Consider the following 22038-nt stretch of genomic DNA (forward strand, 5'->3'; position numbering starts at 1 on the left):
ATTGACTTCTGTGGTTTTGGAAACAGGCCTCAGCCTAGGGTAGCTTAAGCTTCCTGTGTAGCAGAGGGTGACTTTGAGCTCTATGGCATTGAAATTACACTTGAATTGGAGGAAATATAGGCACTGGCAGGAGGGGTGGGCTCATTGTGTGGATAATACACTAAGTTCAAGATACACAATCCTTCGCAAGATATTCCATGGTATAATATCTTTCTTTCTCCTGCTGTTTCAATTATCTAGATCATCTTCTTTTCCTTTTGTTTACTTTGTCTGAGGGCTGTTCTATAGTGTTGTTCTTTTAGTGCATATCCACTTATTTCTGCCCCTGTCTACATAATTTCTTTCCTACGGATAACTTGGGGATTGACTTGTCCCTTTTTTTAAGGCCTTGATACTCATTTTTTCCCATTATTTACTTCAGATTGATCTGCTTTTATACAGTAGGCATGTATAGCTTTGAGCTTCCTTCCTAATGATACTTTTGCAATCTCTCAGATTCTCGGTTTTCTGGGCTGTTTTTCCATTTTCATTTACTGACAGAAACTTTTTAAGTTGTTCATGATAATCACTCTGATGACCTAATGATTGCTCAAGGGTATTAACCTCTAAAGTTTCCCTTGCTGTTGGTCACTTTCAGTCTATTGCTGTCTGCTAACCTTACTTGGGGGACCTTAGAGATTGCTAATTTTCCTATGAAGCCTGGAATTCACTATGCCCTGATTTAAATATTTTTGTTTTTTTTCAAAATCATAGAGTCCTAGGAAGTTGCAAAGGACAGGGGATCTTAGTGGCTCTTCACTTAACTACCTCAGCTCTCATGTTTGCTACAATTCTACTAGAACTTTCAAGCCAGAAAATTATACTGCTCATGGGAAACTGTAATTACTTTAATTCCTAAGTGCTTTATAAATGATGTTTGAGTGGTAATACTTCCACATGATCCTGGTACACCTAGAGGATGTTGTCCCTGAGACATCAGTTTCTTTTTCTAAGCAGTTATATGGTAAGAGAAGGTGGACACATTCTAAAAACAGCTGATTAATTTAAACCATATTGGAAAAGGAGGTTGGTTACTTCAGCTCTGAAGTCTTAGGATCAGATATTTTGTCTGTATTTCCTGGAAATGGCCTCTCTGTGCCCCGCCCCCCAGCTTTGTGTAGGTCTTGAATTCCTAACTGTGTTCAATCATCCACTTCTAAGAACCTTATTTACTTTAGGGCCTTGAATTGGTTGATTGGCAGGCCATTTGTCAACTTTCCTTCCTTTCTAGAAAGAAATGATAGATTGGAGAAATAACCAATCAATTTATAGCCTCAATTACTTCCCACTAGAAATCTGGGATTTTTAAAATGAATCTGGCACATAAATAAAAAGAATTATTTTCATCCTGATTGGGTTTCCTCATCATTCAGCCTGTCTGCAAGGCGCCTGTTTCAAGACATACAACCCTTTTAATGCCATCCCAGGACTGAATTTTTCCAAAATTCTCTTAAAATTGCTTGTATCAAAACATCCAAATACATATCAAACATTCTGACTTCAAATGATTTGAGAAGAATCCATGTTACCATTTGGTGCACATAATTGACAGGTGCCTGCATTTGACTGTTTATAAAGAGGGGTCATCAACACAGTGAATATACCATATTGGTTGATGATGCTAATAAATTTTTATTCCTGATCTTCTGGCATTGACAAGATTTAGACCAAGTGGGATTATTCTCCCTGGCATGTAAGTATGTAAAACAGGCAAACAAAAGTCTCCAATGCACATCCATGAAGGGCAGTCTGAGGTACACATGCTCTTAGACATGGCTACAAGTCAGAGCTCTTACACTGACAAAGACGAATTCTTTTCTGGTTAAATCCATTTTATTCAGTGGACTTAACAAAGCAGCAACAGTTTCTAATTGTATAGTGATGGTTTGTGGGGGGCAGAAGTTGAACTTTACTGTGTTATAAAGACGTGGGACCAGCACTGAATGTGTGGCTAAGATATCACCAGATAATAATGTTGATGTGGGCAAGTCATGCTTATTGGCACTTGCCAATGGCGAGCTCAGCAGTGAGTGAGTGGAAGAAGGGTATTACTCCTAGGAGAACCAGGCTTTTCATACTCTGACACAGGAGGCTTTCCCTGCCAGAGACTAAACCCATTAGAGACAGAAGCCTAGAAGTTGGGACTTGAGGGACCTAGAAGTGACTGTTGTAAATCTGCACTCTCCAACTGCATAGGCAAGGGGAAATAGAAATGGGTGCCCTTGGCTTCTAGGGTTCCATGGAATCTCTTGTTTTACTCATAGGGCTAAGGGAGCTCTCAGGGGACAGTGGCCTCCAGGGTTTTAATAAACTGTGCTCTCCAGCACCCCCTGCTGCCTCTTTCTGTAGTGAACACAGCTGTGGGGTCCAGGAGGGATCCCCTGCTTCCTTAGCAGTGTTGCTCCAGCTGGGGTTGAGAAAGACTAATGACATTTGCGCAAAGTCCCTCAATGAGCCCTCCCTCCTTTCTCCCTGAACCACAAGCCTGACTATTCACCTATGTCTGCAGAGGGAGGGCTTCACATGGAGCAATGCATTCAATTTTCCTCCCAGTATTTGGTAATAGAGGAATATCGAGGAAGTCATCCAGGGATAGTAATTCTTCGATTCTTATTTGTAAGTGTCTGTATGTGCCTTAGCATATTGGATTCAGCATTACTCAATGAATTGGGAATATATCCATCAGCTTATTAAATAGAAGTGTATTCATAGGTCATTAGTGCCACTTGGCTCATGCTTCCTTTTTGGTGTAAGAGAATCTCATCCTTAGAAGGATTCACCTTCCCTTTTATTCTTCCTAATCCTGTTTCACAGTTGTCATAATCCTTAGTGGGCTCAGGTTATTTGTCTCCATTCCACAGTTACAAACACTGATGATGGAAATGTATATTCTTACACCATTCCGAACATTTCTCTTCACACACTTTCTCAAGATGCTGCTCCCATCATATGCTCATGTTTGTTTCTTCTTGGGACTAGGTCATACATTTGTAAGGCAGCCCAATCGGGTATAAAAAGATACCCTGTACTTGAAGAATGAAGGAAACCCAACCTCAGTGTGGTGCTTTTTCACAGCTGTGTGTGTCTTCTACCAACCATATAGCTGTAGCACGTCCAAAAGCTCTGATATCATTCAGTGCACATACCCCTGAGGTGATCTTTCAATGCTCATACCTCTGAGCTCATACCTTGTTAGCTTCCTGGGAAGTTTGTAGTGAGAGAGAGCTACCTACTTTCTCCAAAGATGGCTCGATCATTCTTTGTTACCATTTGATGAGAGTGAACACAGCCCTGATCCTTCGATCCCTGTCACTGCAGCAAAGAGATGTGTGACCACCAGAATGCCTTCACCATGTGTCCCCTGTGTGACAAATCCTGTGACTATTGGAACCTCAGCTCAGCCTGTGGGACCGCACGGGCCAGTCATCTGTTTGACAATCCAGCCACTGTCTTCTTTTCCATCTTCATGGCTCTGTGGGGTAAGTGACATAACAGTGTCTGCTTAATGGGGACTGTTCTTTAACAGGCATAGTGGCCAGGATTTGAAGCCTGTAGCTTTCAATTTATTTGAGCATTTTATACCTTCTTTGGTAATATGTGTGAAAGGAAATTGGAATATCCTTCATGGGTCTTGACGTCCTCTCTTAGAGGAGTAACTCTGGGCCCACCACACTGGCGTCATGCATGACTTATGGGAATTTGAACCGGAATGTGTTCTAAAACCTACTGGCAACCCATAAGGCACTCAGCCCACTTCCTTCACTGTATGAGTGAAGGTATGTATGAGGGAGGGTGCAGTACAGAGATGAATGCTGGTGTGCTGCCATAGTGGGAGGTAGGTGGTATTATGATGGCTAAAATTTGCTCTCCTGACTTTCAGGTTTCATGCTTTTTTCTGTACCTGAGTGTAGACTTTATTTAATGCAGATTTTATTTAATGTAAAAGTGGTGTTTTCAATATTCTTACAAAGATATTTGTGAAAGAAAGAACAAACAGTTCCTTTATTTCCCCTTCCTACATCTTCCCTGGAGTCTCACCATAGCTAACTCAAAAAACTGCACTGTGCTTATCTGAACACACACACACACACACACACACACACACACACACACACACATACACACACACCACATACACCAACCTACAAACATATACTACATACATACACACTACATTCACACCACATAGACAGACTACACACACACAAATACACACACAAACCACATATACAGACATACACAGTACATACCACACTCACACCACACCACACATACACACAGAAATACACACTACAGAACACAGACCGACAGACACATCACAGCACACTGCAACACTATACATAGATAACACACAGACCCTTCATGTACATATACACAGACACACCACCCACACACATACCACATACCACACAAACTACACACACACACACATACACCACATACCACACCAACTACACACACACACACACACACACCATACCATACCATACACCATACCATGCAGACATCATATGCCACCCACCCACACATACAGACACATACACATACTCTCTATCTCTACATCTAATCTATATCTATATTTATGTCTAATCTATCTGTATCATCTTATCTAATCTACATCTATAGCTGTATCTGTATATATTCTTACAAACTTGTGTATTCCAAAAGAGATCAAGTCAACATGTTTTAGTTCATTTAGTCACCATCTGGTTTGTACTTACTGATGAAAGTGAAGGACCATGTCCATCCACAGGGTCAAAGCTCAACAGACCACAGTCCTATTGCAGAGCCCACGGACTTATCTCACCTTGTTAGGGGCTGGAGGACCTGCCATAATGGGACCTGAGTCATAGATTCCTAAAAGACAAGTAAAGAAGGAGGAAGACAAAGAGGAGGGGACAGACGGGAGGAAGAAGTAGAGGAGGAGGAAGAGGAGCAGGACGAGGGGAAGGAGGAGGAGGAAAGAAAGGGGAGGGAGAGGGAGAGGAGAAGGAAGAGAAGGGAGAAGAGGATGAGAAAGAGAAGGGAGAGAGGATGAGGTGGAAAAGAAGGAAGTGGAGGAGGAGGAGGAGGAGGAGGAGGAAGAGGAGGAGGAGGAGGAAGAGGAGGAGGAGGAGGAAGAGGAGGAGAAATCTATTCTCAGTAGCAGCATCTTGGGAATAGAAACTGATTTCCCCCATTCCCTGTGGGGAATCTCTTGGGTGGAGACAAAGCTTATCTGGAAAGATTGTGTATTGCCAGGTTGCCACAAAACGCCTCCAGAGGGCACTCTAGCTTTTAGTCTCAAGGGACTCCCAGAAGTACCTGGGCAGCCTTTCAAAATAGTAGCATATAGGAGGAGGTGGAACTTGCGACCTGTAGCTTTGGAGTTATCAATGAGCAGAAAAAAAGTAAAGATCAGCATTCTGCCTGGGAAACCACAACACCTGTGTCCCCTGCCCAGTACAGCATGTGCACCTCTGTCCCCCGCCCAGCATAGTATGTTGGAACTTCCCTGAGATGCCACTGAACACATTAGGAACCCAGACTACATAATCGGTTTTGGATTTAGTACAAACCAAGTTCCTGGTCATTTGTCTTATTGATGTTATCCCCCTGGAGTTGCTCTCATTTTAAAGCCTGGGCCCATGGTTTCCCTTCCACTTTCCTGAGACACGCCACTCCCCGAAGTGAGGTTTTTCAGCTACATTTTACAGACTCATGCTCCAACAGCTGCCTATGGTCTGTGTTCAGTATCTTTGGTAAACAGAGTCTCAATTATTTACTGCTCACACCCCCAGAAAGTACATGGAGGTGGGATTGTATCAGGCCTTCCTGGTGTAGGGAAAGACTTTTTTGAAAGCAGCCTGGCTATGTTTTTATGTGATTATGTATTTAGGTGGAACAGCCAAGCGCCTTAGGCATGATTGCCTACAAATTACAATTAAAAATTATAGTAATGCCTCTCATTACCATGATTATTATGATTAGTGGCTCAGTGTCGGGTGGCCCAGGCTTGCCAGGAAGGAGATAGAAAGGAGCAGTTCTAAACAGAGAGAGGCTCAGGTCAGGTGACAGTGAACTGAAGATGCTTGCATCATGAAGACACTAGTCTGCAGAGTTCCAGCCTGTCAGAATATTTAACCCAGAGCACTGCAGATCTAGCGTTAAACTCTAGTGAGAGAATCGAGTCCCAACAGCAATGGGAAAGAGCTAGCTAGGGCTCATAGCTCTGAAGAGAGGTGAAGAAGGCTATGCTATGGGTCAGACAGTCTTCAAACCATCTCCATTCTTTTCCTTGTCAGCAGTGGGTCCCAAAGCCAGTGACTACAGACCTGGCTGATAACACCACTCATCCTGCTTCCGTGAACAGACTCATTTGGAGTTGTTTGCAGCTTTGCACCTCAGCGGCAGAATTTCCACAGGCAGAAATAGGTTACTAATAAAAGCGAAGGCTCTGAAATTCAAATGGTATCTTTTTTATTTATTTTTAACAAGAATGGATTCAAGGCCCATATCTACTAAGTGTTCCCTGAAGCCAATGCTCTTAGCCACGGTGCCTTGTCACTTTAGGTAAGCTGCATAAGTTGTGCCCTCACCTGAGTGAAAGAAAACTCGCTGAAGTATTTCTGTGGCTTAGGATGAGTCTCGTGTGCAGTTAGTCCCTAGCCTAGGGTTGTATTGAGTGAGCTGACCCTCCCTTCCCTGAAGGACACCTCTGCTCGTTTTTGCTGGCTTGTCTTCTGCGCGTTCACAGTCTGCCTCGTCTGCCTCTCTCCTTCCATGGAGAGGCTAGTTGATCAGCACTCCAAGTCCCGCCCTGTGTATGTCTTCTGCGGGCACTGCAGAGAGTAACGGGACAGTGTCCCCAGGCCAGTGTCAGTCTCAGGAGCTAAGATACACTCACAAGAACAAAGCCTTAAGTTCACGGGAGAGAACTATACACGGCGGCAACACAATGTAGCTGCAACCTTTGAGGAGCTGCACGTTTAGCCCGCACAAGATTATGCTCGGTTCTGTGATGTGCTTGACTTAAATACGGATGGTCAGGATCTCAAGGAGAATTTTTAATCTAGTTACAGCACTATAGACCTGAAATGGCAGCCAGAAATCCATCACAGTGTGCGGTGAGGGACCTGGTTGGTAGCTGTGACAATGTAGACCTAGAGAGATAACTGCGGGGACTGTCACATACCTTCCTTTTGTAGATGTCCAGACATATAGGGATAGGATTATCGGGAGGAGAATGACTTGGACTGGGCCAGAGTGGAGTGAAAGAGGAACCTCCAGGGTGAGATGGGAGATGGGGATGGGGGTGTTGAATGCGGAGGGGACAAAAAGTGAGTAGAGCAGCAATGTGGGTGTGAGGCATGCTGGCAGATAATGGAAGAGCTCCGATTAGAAGGCTGGGCCAGACACACATGGTTTGGTATCCAGAGAGAGCGGAAAGCTTAAAAAAAATCTATGCGTTGAGTCAGGGGAATTCATTTTCCCTTTGCTTACCCTGTTGTCACTGTCAGAATCCATTGATAGAATCCACCTCAGATGCCTCCTTCAGCAGTTGGTATGGATGCTCACAGCTTTTGGTCTGTGCTGTGTGTAAAGCTGCGATGGCTTCATGCCTTATATGATGAAGAGCTCAGCAGCAAACCCATCCAAGCTAGACCACAGTGTCAAACGTGTTCAGTGCAGACATTTTAGTGTGGACTTGTTATGTCTGAAAAGTTAGAAGTTAACTGGTGCTTGCTCAAAACAGGAGAGATGTCTTATAAGAAAGTGAGAGCAAGGCTTATGTAAGTTGGGTGGGGGAAAATTGAGAGTGATGACTAAGCTCCAGGCAGAAACAATCTGCACAGGCAAGATGAGGCTTATTAAAGAAACTACAAACCCTTGTGTAAGTCAACTTCAAGGAGAGGTGTTTGCTTGGGCTCGTGGTTTCAGAGGTTTGAGCCCATTGTAGACTGGCTCCATTGCTTTGAACCAAAAATAAAAGGGATGCCATTATAGTAAAAGTGTGTGGTAGAGGCTTCTCCTCTCATGGTGACCAAGGAAGGAAGGAGAACAAGAAAGATTAGGGGAGCTGGGGACAGGCTATTGTCTCTGTGAGTATACCTGAGGGGCCCATCTCTTCCTATATCATGATTTCTATCATAACTTGTCTCCTACAATTCTATCATAATTCAAGAGATCATAACATTATGACCTCATCAGTGGACCAACTCATTGATGAGATCTGAGCCCCCATGACCCAATCACCCACCCCTCAAAGCCCTAAAGCCATCAACTGTCAACCAAGTCTTTAGCATGTATTTCTTGTGTAATATTTTAGATCCAAGGCTTTCTCTTTCTTAGGCGTCAAATTTTCTTTAATTTCTTGCCATGGTTGTCTTTTTCTTCAGAATCTGGAGGTGGGGAAAATTTATTTGTGTCCTTTTAACAGTCACATATGATGTAATAAATGTGACCATCAATAAAGGGGCAGAATAACCCCTTGGGAGTATATTGTTCAATGATCTTCTGTCTATGTCAATAAAGTCTATTATGTTCATATGAATGACAAGATTGTCTGATGATGCAGGTCCCAGAATGGCTCCCATTTCATAAGTGGCAGGTGACTATCTCTAGGTATTCAAGGATGTAGAGGGTCTTGAATAGTTCTAAACTAAAGCCACGGGACTTAATGCTTTAATAAGAGTTCTTAAATTTGAATTCTATTAAGTGTGTGTCCCACCTGCTCTGTTAAAATAAAAGACTACCCAGAATGTACAATTCAAAAATAATTGGATGTTTTCCTTCTTTAAAGCTACCATGTTTCTGGAAAACTGGAAAAGACTCCAGATGCGCTTGGGTTACTTCTGGGACCTGACTGGGATAGAAGAGGAAGAAGTGAGTATTCTTGCACACTTCCCTGGACCCTTGATTTTCTTTGATCCTAGAACTAGATAATCTGGATTAAGACAGTCACATACAGTTTGTCATCTCACCAGCTGTCACTGACTGGATTTCAGAAGATTTGTCAGCTACATCATGGTTTATATGCACCATTGGGAGTTCAAATGCGTTGTCTTTCTTTGAGTTGTTAATGTCTAGGGTTTGGAGAAGTTAAGAGAGCCCTACTCTGGATGAAGATATGGCAAAGGATTCACAATCAAGTGGCATCAAGTATCCTTGAGACCACAAAGCCCGAGAAAAGAGAATTGTTGGTTTAGAGCTGGAACATGTCAGAACACCCTGTAGAAATTCAGGGTAGGGAGGTTTAGGAGGTATAGATGAAGTTTCTGGCATGACTAACAAAGAAAGAACCACTAAGTGACTTTGTCAGGATTCAGTAGACTGTGTGAATTGAGAAAATGAGCCAAGGGCAAAGGGTAGGCTCCTCCAAAGTTCAACTTTTGTGGGTAGATGATATTTAAGCTATGTTAAAACATACGCCTTCTTTTACAGCTCTTTTGAAAATTAGCACATGAAAATTAATCATGGTTCTGATGAGCTGAATTTGCAAGGGTTGCTAGTACTGGAGTTGCTCATGGGCAAAGGGGCAAAAGTGAGTATTAGATAGGAATTTCTGCTCCTGTGGGTGCTTTAAGTGACAGTGGGGGACTATATCAGGAAGGTCCAGGCACCATTCCACTGTGTGAGAACTTACATGGAGGGCTAGCCACAGGTGTTATGATGGCTCCTGGAGAACAATCCTTCTCCTAACTGTGCTATGATGACTGACATGCTTTGCCTTGGGCTCTTACTGTGAGGCCCTGATATTTTAAGAGAAAATAAGTGAAGTTTCCAATTTAGCTTTGTTTTCAAGTCCATGTTGCCCCCAAGTCTGTAGCACGTTATCATTTTATATCTTTAATGCTATAATTAGTCAACTTGCCTTTGAACAGATGGTCTGAGAAGTGGCAGGGGCTGTACGGCAGCTCATGGAACAGAACCTACCAGTCCAGGGCTTGTTGATTAAGTGCTCTAAAGGGAGATGGATGCGAATGTAGTTTCTCGGCCTAAAATGGGCTTTCAAGCCCTGGAGACACGCCTTGGTGTTGAAGAGCACTAGTTATTCTTCCTGAGGACCTGAGTTCAATTCCCATCACCTACATGGCAGCCTATGACCATCAGTAATGCAAGTTCTAGGGGATCTGATTATTTCTTCTGGCCTCCATGGGCACCAGACATGGAAGTAATATAGAGATACTTGTGCGGGCAAATCACCCATAGACATAAAATTAAAAAAATTAAAATAAAAAAGGGGGTTGGGACAGCCTGTATCCTATCCTACTGCATTCCATGCTTGGATATGCATAAATGAACCCACCTCATTCCAGTCCTTCCTGTGAAGCATCAGATCTGGGATCAGAATCATCACTGGCTCTGAAGCAATGGTAAATTATGCATATAGATTGTGCCCTCCTGGAGATTCAAATTAGCTGGGAGATAGGCAGGAAAGAATAGCAGAGGTGATTATGGGTTTTTAGAGATCACTGACTGACGTGTGTTTTCAACAGAAAAAAAAACTGTAAAAGTTAGCTGTGGGAGATCCAGTGGGAACACATTTATCCTATTAGTCCTACTTGATTTCAAAGCATAGATAAAAAAAATCACAGAGGGAGAGGGAGGGAAGGTAGGAGGGTGAAGGGAGATGTGATTGGGTATGGGGAGGTGGGTGTAAGGACTTCTTAGACTGCTAATGCCAGGAGCTGAGATGTCTCCAAGGGAGGGGAGAAGCAGCACTCTGCCACACAAAACCTATGTGAGCCACAGACAAGCTGACTCTCCGTTACAGAGGACACACAGACATGCTTGTACCCAGAAAGACATCAGCAATGGCTCAGTGTCCTTGAAATTCCTCTCTAAGCCCCTAGTAGGAGTGGGATTAGTTTTACTTTCCTATAGTTAAGTATCCTGTCCTCCAATTAACTCAAAGAGCCACAGCAGCTTTCTGGGAGGTACATGAGTGAGGAACTTCTGTGCAGGCTAAGTGGACGCTGGCCAGGGTTGGGTTTTCTGGGACAGAGGAGATGTCCCTGGTGGAGTTTCTGTGTGACGTTGGCCCTGTGCCTCACATTTGTGCTACGGGGGGTCAGTGCGAGAGGAAGAGAAGTCAGGCTCAGCCTTATGTTCAACACATTCTTACTTTGGACTATGGTTGGAGTGCACCTAAACTCTCCCTTCAGTTTTGAACATATGCCTTAGTCGTGTCCTATTTCCAAGCTTATAAGTATAGAATATGGAACTTAGTTCCTGAGCTGCAAAGGGTGAAATTCATCAGGGTGGTGCTTGGTCTGTAAACATTTAGGGCAGAGGCCAGAGTAGTGTAGAAAACCTTCTTGTAGCTAAGATAGGAAAGAGAAATCCTTTTAAAAAATATTGGGGACCCCTGTGGAAGAGTTAGGGGAAGGACCGAAGGAACTATTTGTGGATGGTAACCTCATAGCAAGAACAACAGTGTCAACTAACCTGGATCCTGGAAGCTGTCAGAGACTGAGCCACCAACCAAAGAGCACACATGAGCTGGCCCAAGGTCCCTGGCACACATGTAGCAGAGAACTGCCTGTCTGGCCTCAGTGGGAGAGGATACACCTAATCCTGTAGAGATGTGATGCCCCGGGGTGGGGGGTACCGGAGGTGCACCCTCTCAGAGGTGAAGGGGAGGGGTTAAGGGAAGAACTCTGGGAGGGGGGACCCAGAGGGGACAATATTTGTGATATAAATAAATAAAATAATAAAAATATATGTTTTAAGTGCTGGGATGTAGCTCAGTAGCAAGACATGTGCTTGGTATGCACAAGCCCTTATTTACAGTCTTGCTTTCACCAAACACAAAATCTTGTTAAGAAAAATCTGGGTTTTGAAGACTTGCCAAATTTTAATGGGCAAAAGAGGGAGTAAGAGGCACCTCCAAGAAGGAATCAACAATCATGAACGTCATCTAGGAAGCTGGGGGTGTAGATCAGAAATGGAAGGCCACCAAGAAAGGCCTAATAACTGGAGGAGGCAAGGATGAGGAGCAGCGGACGGGGACAAAGGACTCAGTATCATCCAGAGGCCAGACAGGATTGGCTTGATTGTTTCTCTGGGTCTCCTGGGAAGGAGTGGAGACAGCTAGGTAAGGTGTGTGTGACTGGCATAGGGATCCTGGGGGTTATACAAAGAGCTGTGTGTCGGAGCAAGTTTAACTGATGTTACCAGTGACAGGAGAGATGTGGGTATTCCTTCATTGGGTGTTGGGGAGAGGAAGGGAGGTGTCTTAGGACAGCAGTGTTTTGTGCTTTAACCAGATGCCTTCTCCCAGGTTCAGGGATCCTCTCAAGGTGCTCTTCTCCAGGACATCCGCCACACACACACACACACACACACACACACACACACACACACACACACACACCCCAAAATAAAAAAACCAAAAGCAAACCCAAAACACCAGAACCCAAAACAGTGCTACCCAGTGGCTAGATCAGGGTGGGCACTAATTGCTTATCCCTGTCCCCTGGGGAGCAGTGGAGCAGACCTTGTGGAGGGCATCAAAGGACTGACTGAAGGATGCCTTTGGGTCCAATGTACTGTCCTTCTGTCCTGACTGACCTCAGATCACCCAAATCCCATCTGAGTTTGGCTTGAAGCCTTTGTTTAGGCCAACTCCCGAGGAGGCTTCCAGATGGAAACAGCTTCTGGAAAGCCTGCATATTTGTGGAATTTGGCATCAGATCTGCATCTATGGAGTTTATGCTTAAGCACTGCCGTGTTGATCTGCCTATGGCTGATTTCTTGGGAGATGTTCTCCTGGAAGGTTTTTTCAGCTGGAACTCTCTTGGAGTGCACCTTAGGAAGTGCTGCGATGGAGAGTGGGAAGTGAGGTTCAGCTACAATTAGAGACTTCCATGTGCTCTGCATGGCACCAATCACTGTGAGAAACAAAAGAATATCAAGCACACAGCCGATCCCTCAGAAGAGAACATGACACTTGCCACAGGGAGAGGGCAAAATGTGTGACATAAGCTATAAAACTATAGGAATTTGGAGAATTTGGCTGGTGGTTCATCGTAGTAGTTAGAGGACTCCTGGAAGGAATGAGTTTGGGGTGCCTTAGAAGATTGTGTGATGGTGGAGGCCCTGAAAAAAAAAGCACTTAAATAGCATCGCCCACCATGATGCTATGCTCCTTGAACACTTGCGCAGTTTCTCTAGTGCCACAGTTTGTCAGGAAATCAGAGGCTGTAAGGTATCTAGCAACTTGGTCTCCAGCATCTCTGACATGTGGGTGGTAACAAAGAAGTTTGTGCTGTCCGAACAGCACAATGCCCTGCCCCTGAATCTGTGCTTAGGGAACATCAGAAAGTGGACAACATCACTAAATCCTCATGCCTTCAGAATTCATCTTGGAGCTAGCGACTGTGGGAAGGCCTAGCAGAGAGGCCCGCTGCCCACCGCTAAGCCCCCTTTGAAGTAAGCTGTGTCTGAAACTGTGATTTGATTTGGTAATGCTCCTCTTGAGTCACTGCTAGCTCTTTCCTTGTGCCTGGTGATAGCGCAGGCTGGACAGGCAGAGTAGCTCAGAGATTTCTCCTGAGTATTTACATGCTGCTGTGTTCACCAGTGAACTGCTCATCTATGCTGCTCAGACAGATCCAGACAATGAATTTGAAGATACCCCCTTAGCCATCTTCACTTTGATGTTATTAACCTGCTGAATCATGGCACAGAGAAGTTTTATTTCTTCCCCAGACTCTCAGCTATGGGGCACAAGCCTATCTATCAGGGACTGGGTTCCTTATAGGTGAGCTTGAGGCATAAGACAAGGGCAGGATGTTGCGGGGTGGGGGGAGCGCAGTGCAATGTTCCAGCTTTTGTCATACTGTTCTGTGAAACATGTAGCTTCTGGTTGTATCAACTTTCCAGTTAACATCTTCTTTCTCCTTTTTCAACACCGGCGACATCCCCAGGAACGTTCCCAGGTTTGGTTCTCAGTGTGACAATGAGCGTCCTGTGTCTCATTTCTCCTTGCAACATTGTGTCCTCGGTATAGATGCCTTGTAATTGTGTCATGTGGCAATTCATGTCTGAGAGTGTCCATTCCCAAACCCAGTTCGATGTATTTGTGGTGTCCGGTTCTGATCCACATGCCTGGGTCACCCTCCTTCCTGTTTACTAACTCTGTTTACTGACTCTCTGGTGTAGGAACACTCCCGGCCTGAATATGAGACCAAAGTACGAGAGAAACTGCTAAAGGAGAGTGGCAAGTCTGCGGTCCAGAAGCTGGAAGCGAACTCACCTGAGGACGATGAGGTGAGAGGTGTTGCTCTTAGCTTTTCTGCTGTTAGTGCCTCTTGTGCTATTTGGGAACCTTGGTGATGGGGGGAAAGAGTGACCTTGCACAGGATGGAATGGACACTTGATGTCTGTGACCCTCCTGTAGCCAGAGTCCCTGGGGAACAGGCTGTCATGGCAACTAGATCTACTGAAGTCCTTGTTGTACTGTGTGGACAAAATGGGAGGGCATGTCAGAGAAGAAAAAAAAAACCATCTCAAGGCTGTCAGCATTTCCTAAATCCCCACCACACTACACTACACCCTCTCTGGATTCTTGTTCCCCACCAGCCACTGTCCTGAGTGCCCTGTCTTCACATTTACTCTTGTGAAACATCTACAGGGCTGGTAAATGATATGAAACGGAGAGGTGATGAAGAAAAGTTATATCTAAAGATGACGTCGGGGGCTAGTAGTCTCAGGCAATAAACGTGGCTATGCCAGGAGTTTTAACCTTTGCCTCTGCAGTTAACTGTCGTGCCACACTGTCCTCCAAATGCACTGGGGAAATCAAAGGTTTAGCAGGAAGTGGTCCTTAGGACCCACAGAGGCAAGTGTATGCCTGCGCTTGTTTGGGTCAGTTACACGATGTTCTTACACTTCATTCTTCTGGGTGGGCCCCAGGAAGAAGGCGATGTTAAGCATGTTCTCTTTCTGAACTGAAGGAAATGCTGTGCTTTGTAAATACACACGGTGTGTGAGTGAACGTGTGTGTGTGTGTGTGTGTGTGTGTGTTTGTCAGGGGTGGGGGTACTCCTTGGCAGTACCTGTCTCTCTGAGTGCCACCCTGCTTTTAAATCAAGATTCTGTGTTTATATCTTTCCTAAATCTGATTTCTGGGGGGAAAAAATCAACACGAGTGAAAATCTGTTGTTTTTCAATGTGTCTTTTCTTCATCCTGGATATAAATTCAAATTTCATTATATTTTATATTCTTTAAGTTGCAACCATTCATGTTAACATGCAAATTTATGCAAATACTGAAACAGAGGAATGGTGTTTTTGAGCCCAGAATACTAGCATTGAGAGAGAGAGAGAGAAAGAGAGAGAGAGAGAGAGGAAGAGAGAGAGAGAGAGAATAAGGCTTAAATAGGAGGGTGGTCTGTTATTTTTCCCTCCTTTATACAATGAGAAAGCCCAACAGCATCGATTACTTGGAGAATAGTGAATTTGGTCTCAGAAGCCCAACCTTCACTGCCACCTTCATCACAAGGCACACATTCTGTATTCTGTCAGCTGCAGCAACTCTGTGCAACTTTCTTCCTCGCCACGGAGCCATATACTTTGAGCGATTTTACAGAAATCACATATAACTTTTGTTTAATCTTTAAAAACAATTTCTTATTATTTTAATCACGAATACATGTGGATGCATGTGTGAAGGGCAGGTGCCTTCAGAGGCTGGGGATGTCTGCTCCTCCTGGAGCTGGTGTTACAGGTGGTTGTGAATGGCCTGATGTGGGTGTCGGGAGTCAAGCTTGGTTCCTCTGGAAGAACAGGAAGTGCTCTTAACTGCGGAGCCATCTCTCCTGCCCTGACTCATTTAATTTTAATTCCATAGATGGGAACGCCATAGAGTAGGGTTGTGGTTCTAATATAAATATTGCTTGAATATATATGCATGATAGGTCAAATGACTTTCGGGAACTATGAATAATTAAAAAACATCTGAATGCATTATGAATGATGCATATGTTTGTGTTGTAGCGTTCAGCATCTCTTTTCGCTATCCTGTTGTGAATGCAAAGTTCAAGGCGTCTAATGTCTTATGGGCAATGGGAGGAAATGAGTTTCCCAATGCACAGTGTGGGATAAACATGGCCTCTGCTTGATTGTCAGGATCCTTCTCCTGTCCTTCTAATTCTGGTAATATTGTAAATGCTTCTTCCTTTGCTATAAATCTGACCGTTGACGGGAGATAGTAATGGTGGACATGTTGCTGCACTGATATATCTGAGGGAAAGGATGCTCCTCTTGTCTGGGGGAAAGAGTTGTGGTCAGTCCTTGTGCACTGGGGCATCAAGGAGTACGAGGAAGCTATGACAGGCATCTGAGGAGCAGACTGGAGTTAAGGACCAAACTCTAGGTGGGTTTGGATCCCATATCCCAGTGGTTCACCTGGACACCCACTTCACTGTTACCCTGAGACTCCATCTTTTGTCCATATCCACTTTCCTTTGGAGTGATAAAAACACTACCATTTACTGAGGTTCCGATTGGCACAGGGAGCTTTCTAAAGTCACACAGCTATTTGTTGGAGAGACAGCCATGGGTTCTGTTTGACTCGAAGGCCCACTGCTTTTTCTTTTCCTTCCTTTAAATTTTTAGAACCTGTCATGCACATTTAAAATTGAGATTTAATTCTCATACTTTAAAAATCACCCTGGTTTGATCTGGGTCCAGTGACATATGTGGCATTTGGGAGGCAGAGGCAGGAGGATTAGGAGTTGGAGGTCACCTTCCTCCAGTGTTTAATGAGTTCCCAGTCAGCCTGAGCCACACGAGACCTAGTCTTTAAATACCAGAAAACAAAGTATAGCCTAAAACCCACCCTACAATTCAGGAGCTTTCAGGCCACCGTAGATTTATGCAGCTGTTCCCCACAATATATCTTCAAAGCACTTTTATTGTTCCAACTAGAAATCCTGTACCCAGCTGGGGACATAGCTCAGTGGAATGCTTGTCGAAAATGTACAAGTCCTAAGGTTCACTCCCCAGCACTGCAAAGCCAAGAAACATAACACAAAACAAAAACTTGAATAAACTTTTAAAAAATTATCCCTATACCCAGTTGCCAAGCCATGTAAAAGAACTAATGTTTTTTTTTCAGTGTCTTGAGATCTGCTGTTCTGGAGTAACCTGCAAATGGAATCACTTAACATGTCCTGTTTAGCTTCTCACGTGGGGAAAAAGTGACCCATGTGGTAGTTTATATCAACATCTCATTTGTTTTTATTGCCAAATAGTGTCCCATGCTTGGCATTGGTTCATTTTATTTATCTGTTCATTAGTTGATAGATGTTGGAACGGTTTTCATTTTTCAAATTAAATATAAACTATAGTCATGCTATGAAGGTTGGTGTCTGATTTTTATTTAGCTATGCACTTATGTTTTCATATATACATGTATGTATATCTAAGATAGGATTATTGGGTAATATGTTAAGTTTGTGTTTGATATTTTGAAGATGTTACTTCCCAGGATGGATGCATTATTTTATATATTCCAACCTTTGGTAAGTGGCTATGCCATTTCCACGTCAAACACTTACCATGTGTGCTTTAACTTTATTCCCCATACTGGTAGAAAGTGGTACTTTACTGCTGTTTTAATTTGCATTTCCTTAATGAATAATGACACTTTGCTATTGGTCATTTCTATGATTTCTTTAGAAAACTGGTTACATCCTCCACCTATTTAAAAATTATGTGAATTGGTTTTTCTATAAAATTATTCGTGTTTTCTTTTGCATATTTGGGGTGATAGTCCTATATCACATAATGTAGTTTATACAAATTTATGTTTTATTTTATTGATTTTTACTACTAGAATCACAAGTTAACTATTTTTTGTCAATTGTACTTTTTTTTAATCATGTGTAAGAAAACATTGCCTAGTGCTCGCTTCAGCAGTACACGTTCTCAAATTGGAATGACACAGAGAAGATTAGCAAGGCCATTGTGCTAAGATGACACGCAGATTCATAAAATGTTCCATATTTAAAAAATTATTGCCCAGCTCAATGTCATGAAAAGGTTTAAAGTTCTGACTCTCATATATAACTTTATGAACATCTGAGCTAATTTTCCTATGTGATATAGAGAATCCAAATGAATTTCTTGCATATGCATACTCTGTTGTTTATTAAAGGAATATTTTACTTATTGAATTGTTTTGACATTCTTGTAAAATTAACCTACTGTAAATGCCTGATTTAGATAGTCAGATCTGCTCTACAGATCTGCATGGTGTTAGATAAAAATAGTAAGAATGGAATTCTCTTGTCCTTGGTCTTAGAAGCAAAGAATCATCTTTCATCTTTAAGTACATTGTTAGCTATATCCACTGGTTAATAAGAACTAATTCCCCAACAACAATGAACATCAAATTATGCTGACACTCATTCGGACATTTTTGTACATTTGTACGGTATTTTAATAAAGTGTTAACTCCTCCTTTTTGAGGAGGGCCAACATGGTGAGGCCAAGAGGTTAGCACACTCCAAGTCAGAACCTGGACTGACAAAAACACTGTCATCGTGTAGTACAGTCCCTTTATGGGGTCATTTTTCCCCTTTTTGTCACTCGGGAAATTGGGCATTTAAAGCCTCTGCCCTTCTGAGAGTTGGTGATTGTCCTTGCCGATGGTACCAAGATGAGTTAGCTCATCAGCCCGTCACCTTAAAAATATGTAACTTTCGTAGGATTAAGATCAGATGAGAGTTCATCCAGGGCCTTCTAATTCTAGCCTATGCATCCAATTCTTAAATAAACTTTGTACTTTAATATACTCTGAAAGCAAAGCTCATTCTATGTAGAGCAGAGGAGAGGACCATAATTATAAAGGAGTTAGGAGAAGTGGTGCTGAGGCAAATAGGGGACACCGAGGCAAGGATATATTTACAATAGTTGGGAGTGGCCACCACTTCCTGCTGGAAGGACAAAAAGTGGGACAGAACCATCAGAATCCAGAGTCATGGCCAACCAATGGGAACTAGAACCCTGCAGGGAGAGCAGACCCTCTGAAGGCTCAGTTTAAAGCAGATAGACCCCCCAAGGCTCCAAGTTTCTGCCAGAACTTCCCACTAGTACAATATAACCAAAGGTCCGTCAAAGAGGTCATTCTGGGGATTGTGGGTTTTAGAAATCGATACCCTCCATCAGGGAGCAGAGATGCATGTGGTGGGGTGAGGGGGCTGGGTAGCACAGAAATGGTGGGTCTGAGAGCATATCTCAGAGTACTGGCATGGAAGTCCAGTCAACATGTTGATCTGCCTGGGTGCCAAGGTAAAAAGATTATTAGAAACTGGAGAGTTAAATATTTGGGGGAAAACACAAGACTGCTCACCACTAACATCATGAATGGATTACATTAAAGAATCACTTTTCAGACCATTCCTAAGCCATTGAACAGTTAAGAATATTTTTGTAAGTGATGGATGTGGGGAGGGGGAGGGAGTGGGTGTGGGGAGGTGGGACTTTAAACAAAATCCTATTTAACTTGGTGCAGGACTTACCTCCTAAAACTTGACCCCCAAATATTTACTCAATGTGGATGCAGGACTCATCCTCCAGCCCTTCCTGGCACTACCTGTGGCGTCCTAGGCCATGAATATTTTATGGGGAACTCTGAAACTAAGAGGACCTGGGCCAGGAGGAGGCACATGGATAGACGGGTGTTAATTTACTGTTCTGTGTATCACCCTGAGGACAGTTATTTCTAAAGAAAGCCCATCAAAAGTTAAGGCATTGAAACATTTACGACCTGTGCCTCTGGCAGCACCAACAAACAAACATGTGGAATAAATTATTCAAAAGTGTACAGCCTTCAACAAGGTTGGGACAACAGTACCCGGAAGCTGAATGACTGTCAGAGTGTGCAGTCAGGGTGAGGCCTGGGAACCAGGGTGGAGGGCCGTGTCTGACTCTCTTACTGTGGGCCAAGGTGGTATGCATACAGATTTCCATGCAGGCTCTTGATTATTGAATGTTCTACAGCTCAAAGTTCCCCTGAGCCCCGTTCTGAAAAGTTAATAACGATGTGAGGGTCAAAACAGAGTAAGATTTTTAGTTTCTTCTTAGGGATCACGAAGGATTCTCATTGGCCTCTGTGCAATTGGACATTAGCACACAAAAGGAAACTCAGTTTGCCAAAGATGGCCGTAGAGAAGAGGAAGAAGCCTGAGGCTGGATCTGTCCATGAGATCTTTTCTTTTCTGCCTGCACCTGATGTTTTTCCTCATCTTCCAGATCTGATTATCTTGTGGATGTTCAGTGTTAAGGGGGTTCTGAACTGTAGTTCTCGTCTACCCAGCCTTATGCACTGAAAGATGATGGCAACCAACCTGAAGGACATTTGAGATAGGATCAGTGTCTATGTTTCTCAGACCTATCCCTGAGCTCAGCAGATAAGTTCTGAAGTCTTATGACCCTAGATCCTTCCCTCTTGAGCTCCTTCACTGTTGGTGAGGAGGCTAAGGTCCCAGGGTTAATACCAGGTCAGAGCTCACACAATAGAACCGTTACTAAAGGGTGCATCCTGGCGATTTTATATACTACTTACTGTTTCTCATTTCCGCTCATTTTTAAATGAATGATTTTGTCTCTGGTTATTTTTCTGGGACCGTCTCATCTTCCGGTTCTCCTTTGTCATCTCTCATGGAGTGTGGCTTCCATTTCTCACCTTTGGACCCATCTCCACAGAGAATTTCCAGCCAAAAGAAATGGCGGCGCAAAGATGCAGAGTGATAGATGGAATAAAGGAACTGAAGGAGGGTGGTCAAACCTGTGTGTGTGTGTGTGTGTGTGTGTGTGTGTGTGTGTTTCTGTCTGTCTTCTCTGGAGTAACAAAGGACCTGAACCTAGAATTGAATTCTTCATCCCCTTTAGTTGTTGGTGGGCTCCACATAACTCCATCAGGTAAAGAGCAGGCTGGGAAATGTAGTTTTCGACAGGGAGCCTGCAAGCCACAGAGCCTAACCAGCAAAAAAGATTTTTCTCTTCTGCAGTGTGGAATGGTGAGGGGAATAGAATTGTGGGCTGAGTAGGTTATGAGACAGGTTCAGTTTTGAAAGGGCAATAGGTGATTCTGACTGACTGTCACCTCTTGAGAGTTTCTGGGGTAGGAAATGAGAAAGGGAGGATCTGGAAAAGGAACATGCTGTTATAAATCTGTGAGTGAGGAGAGGCATGCATCCATGGGGTCCCCACAGTTCCTGGCTGGCTCCTTCAGGAACTACATTCCCTTCAATGAAGCTTGAGACTGACCCTTTCTGAACAGGGTTCAATGCCATTTTACTTGCTGCTATACGTAAAACTTTATTTTTATTAATAAATTTGTTCTTTGATATTTCATAAATGTTTATAATGCATTTTAGTTCCCCCCTGTCACCCTATCAACCACACTTCTTCCATACAAATCTCTTTACTATGTTCATGTCTTTTGTTTTTGTCCTAAGAGTTTAGTAGGGCCATTTAGAGCTTGGAAGGAACACCAGTGCTTACACACATGGGCACTGTGCCTCCCTGTCTCCCAGAATCTTTAGTTGCCGTAGTTCAGCCATAAGTGGAAGAGTCCATGAGTGCCTTCCCATCCATAGCAGATTATTGGGTAGGCTCAATTTGTTCAGGTCCAGGGCCAGTGAACATCTACCCTCTTCATGATTATCATGGCAGTGTCTTGCTTGGAAGATGGCATTTTACAACCCTCTCTCTGTCTTCTGGCTCTTACAATCTTTCTTCTCTCACCTGTGCAATGTTGGTGAGCCTTCTGAGTTTAAGAGTAGCCCTTCCTTGTGCATATAAACATAGATATTGAGAAGGCAATTTGATTCTATGTCAGTTTATCCAAATAGCCATACTTGATTCCCTCTCTGGTGGCCCCAAACTCTTCAACCAGGATTTTATCAGGTTTATCGTAGTAGGTATGGGTTGCTTGCTGTGGAATGGTCCTTGGTTACCTCCACTACAGTCATGCCATTGATGCTGCAGTGGGCACATCTT

The 22038-nt window shown here is 43.5% G+C and overlaps 1 protein-coding gene and 1 non-coding gene across 5 annotated transcripts in view; both read left to right on the forward strand.

The window, feature by feature from the left end:
* The window catches only part of Ano2 (anoctamin 2), a 353573-nt gene that overhangs the window by 180430 nt on the left and 151105 nt on the right, over positions 1-22038 (forward strand). For all 4 annotated transcript variants that reach the window (XM_087655423.1, NM_001431940.1, NM_001431941.1 and 1 more), the window contains 3 exon segments: positions 3358-3518; positions 8822-8904; positions 14188-14295. In XM_087655423.1, coding sequence (XP_087511549.1) covers positions 3358-3518; positions 8822-8904; positions 14188-14295 — 352 coding nt within the window.
* On the forward strand, positions 17934-18040 carry LOC120102587 (U6 spliceosomal RNA). The gene has a single exon (XR_015687425.1). It is a non-coding gene; the product is annotated as a U6 spliceosomal RNA (small nuclear RNA).

The sequence above is a fragment of the Rattus norvegicus genome, chromosome 4 (genome assembly GCF_021556685.1).
Source record: "Rattus norvegicus strain SHRSP/BbbUtx chromosome 4, alternate assembly SHRSP_T2T, whole genome shotgun sequence".
In the NCBI taxonomy this organism is placed as follows: Eukaryota; Metazoa; Chordata; class Mammalia; order Rodentia; family Muridae; genus Rattus; species Rattus norvegicus.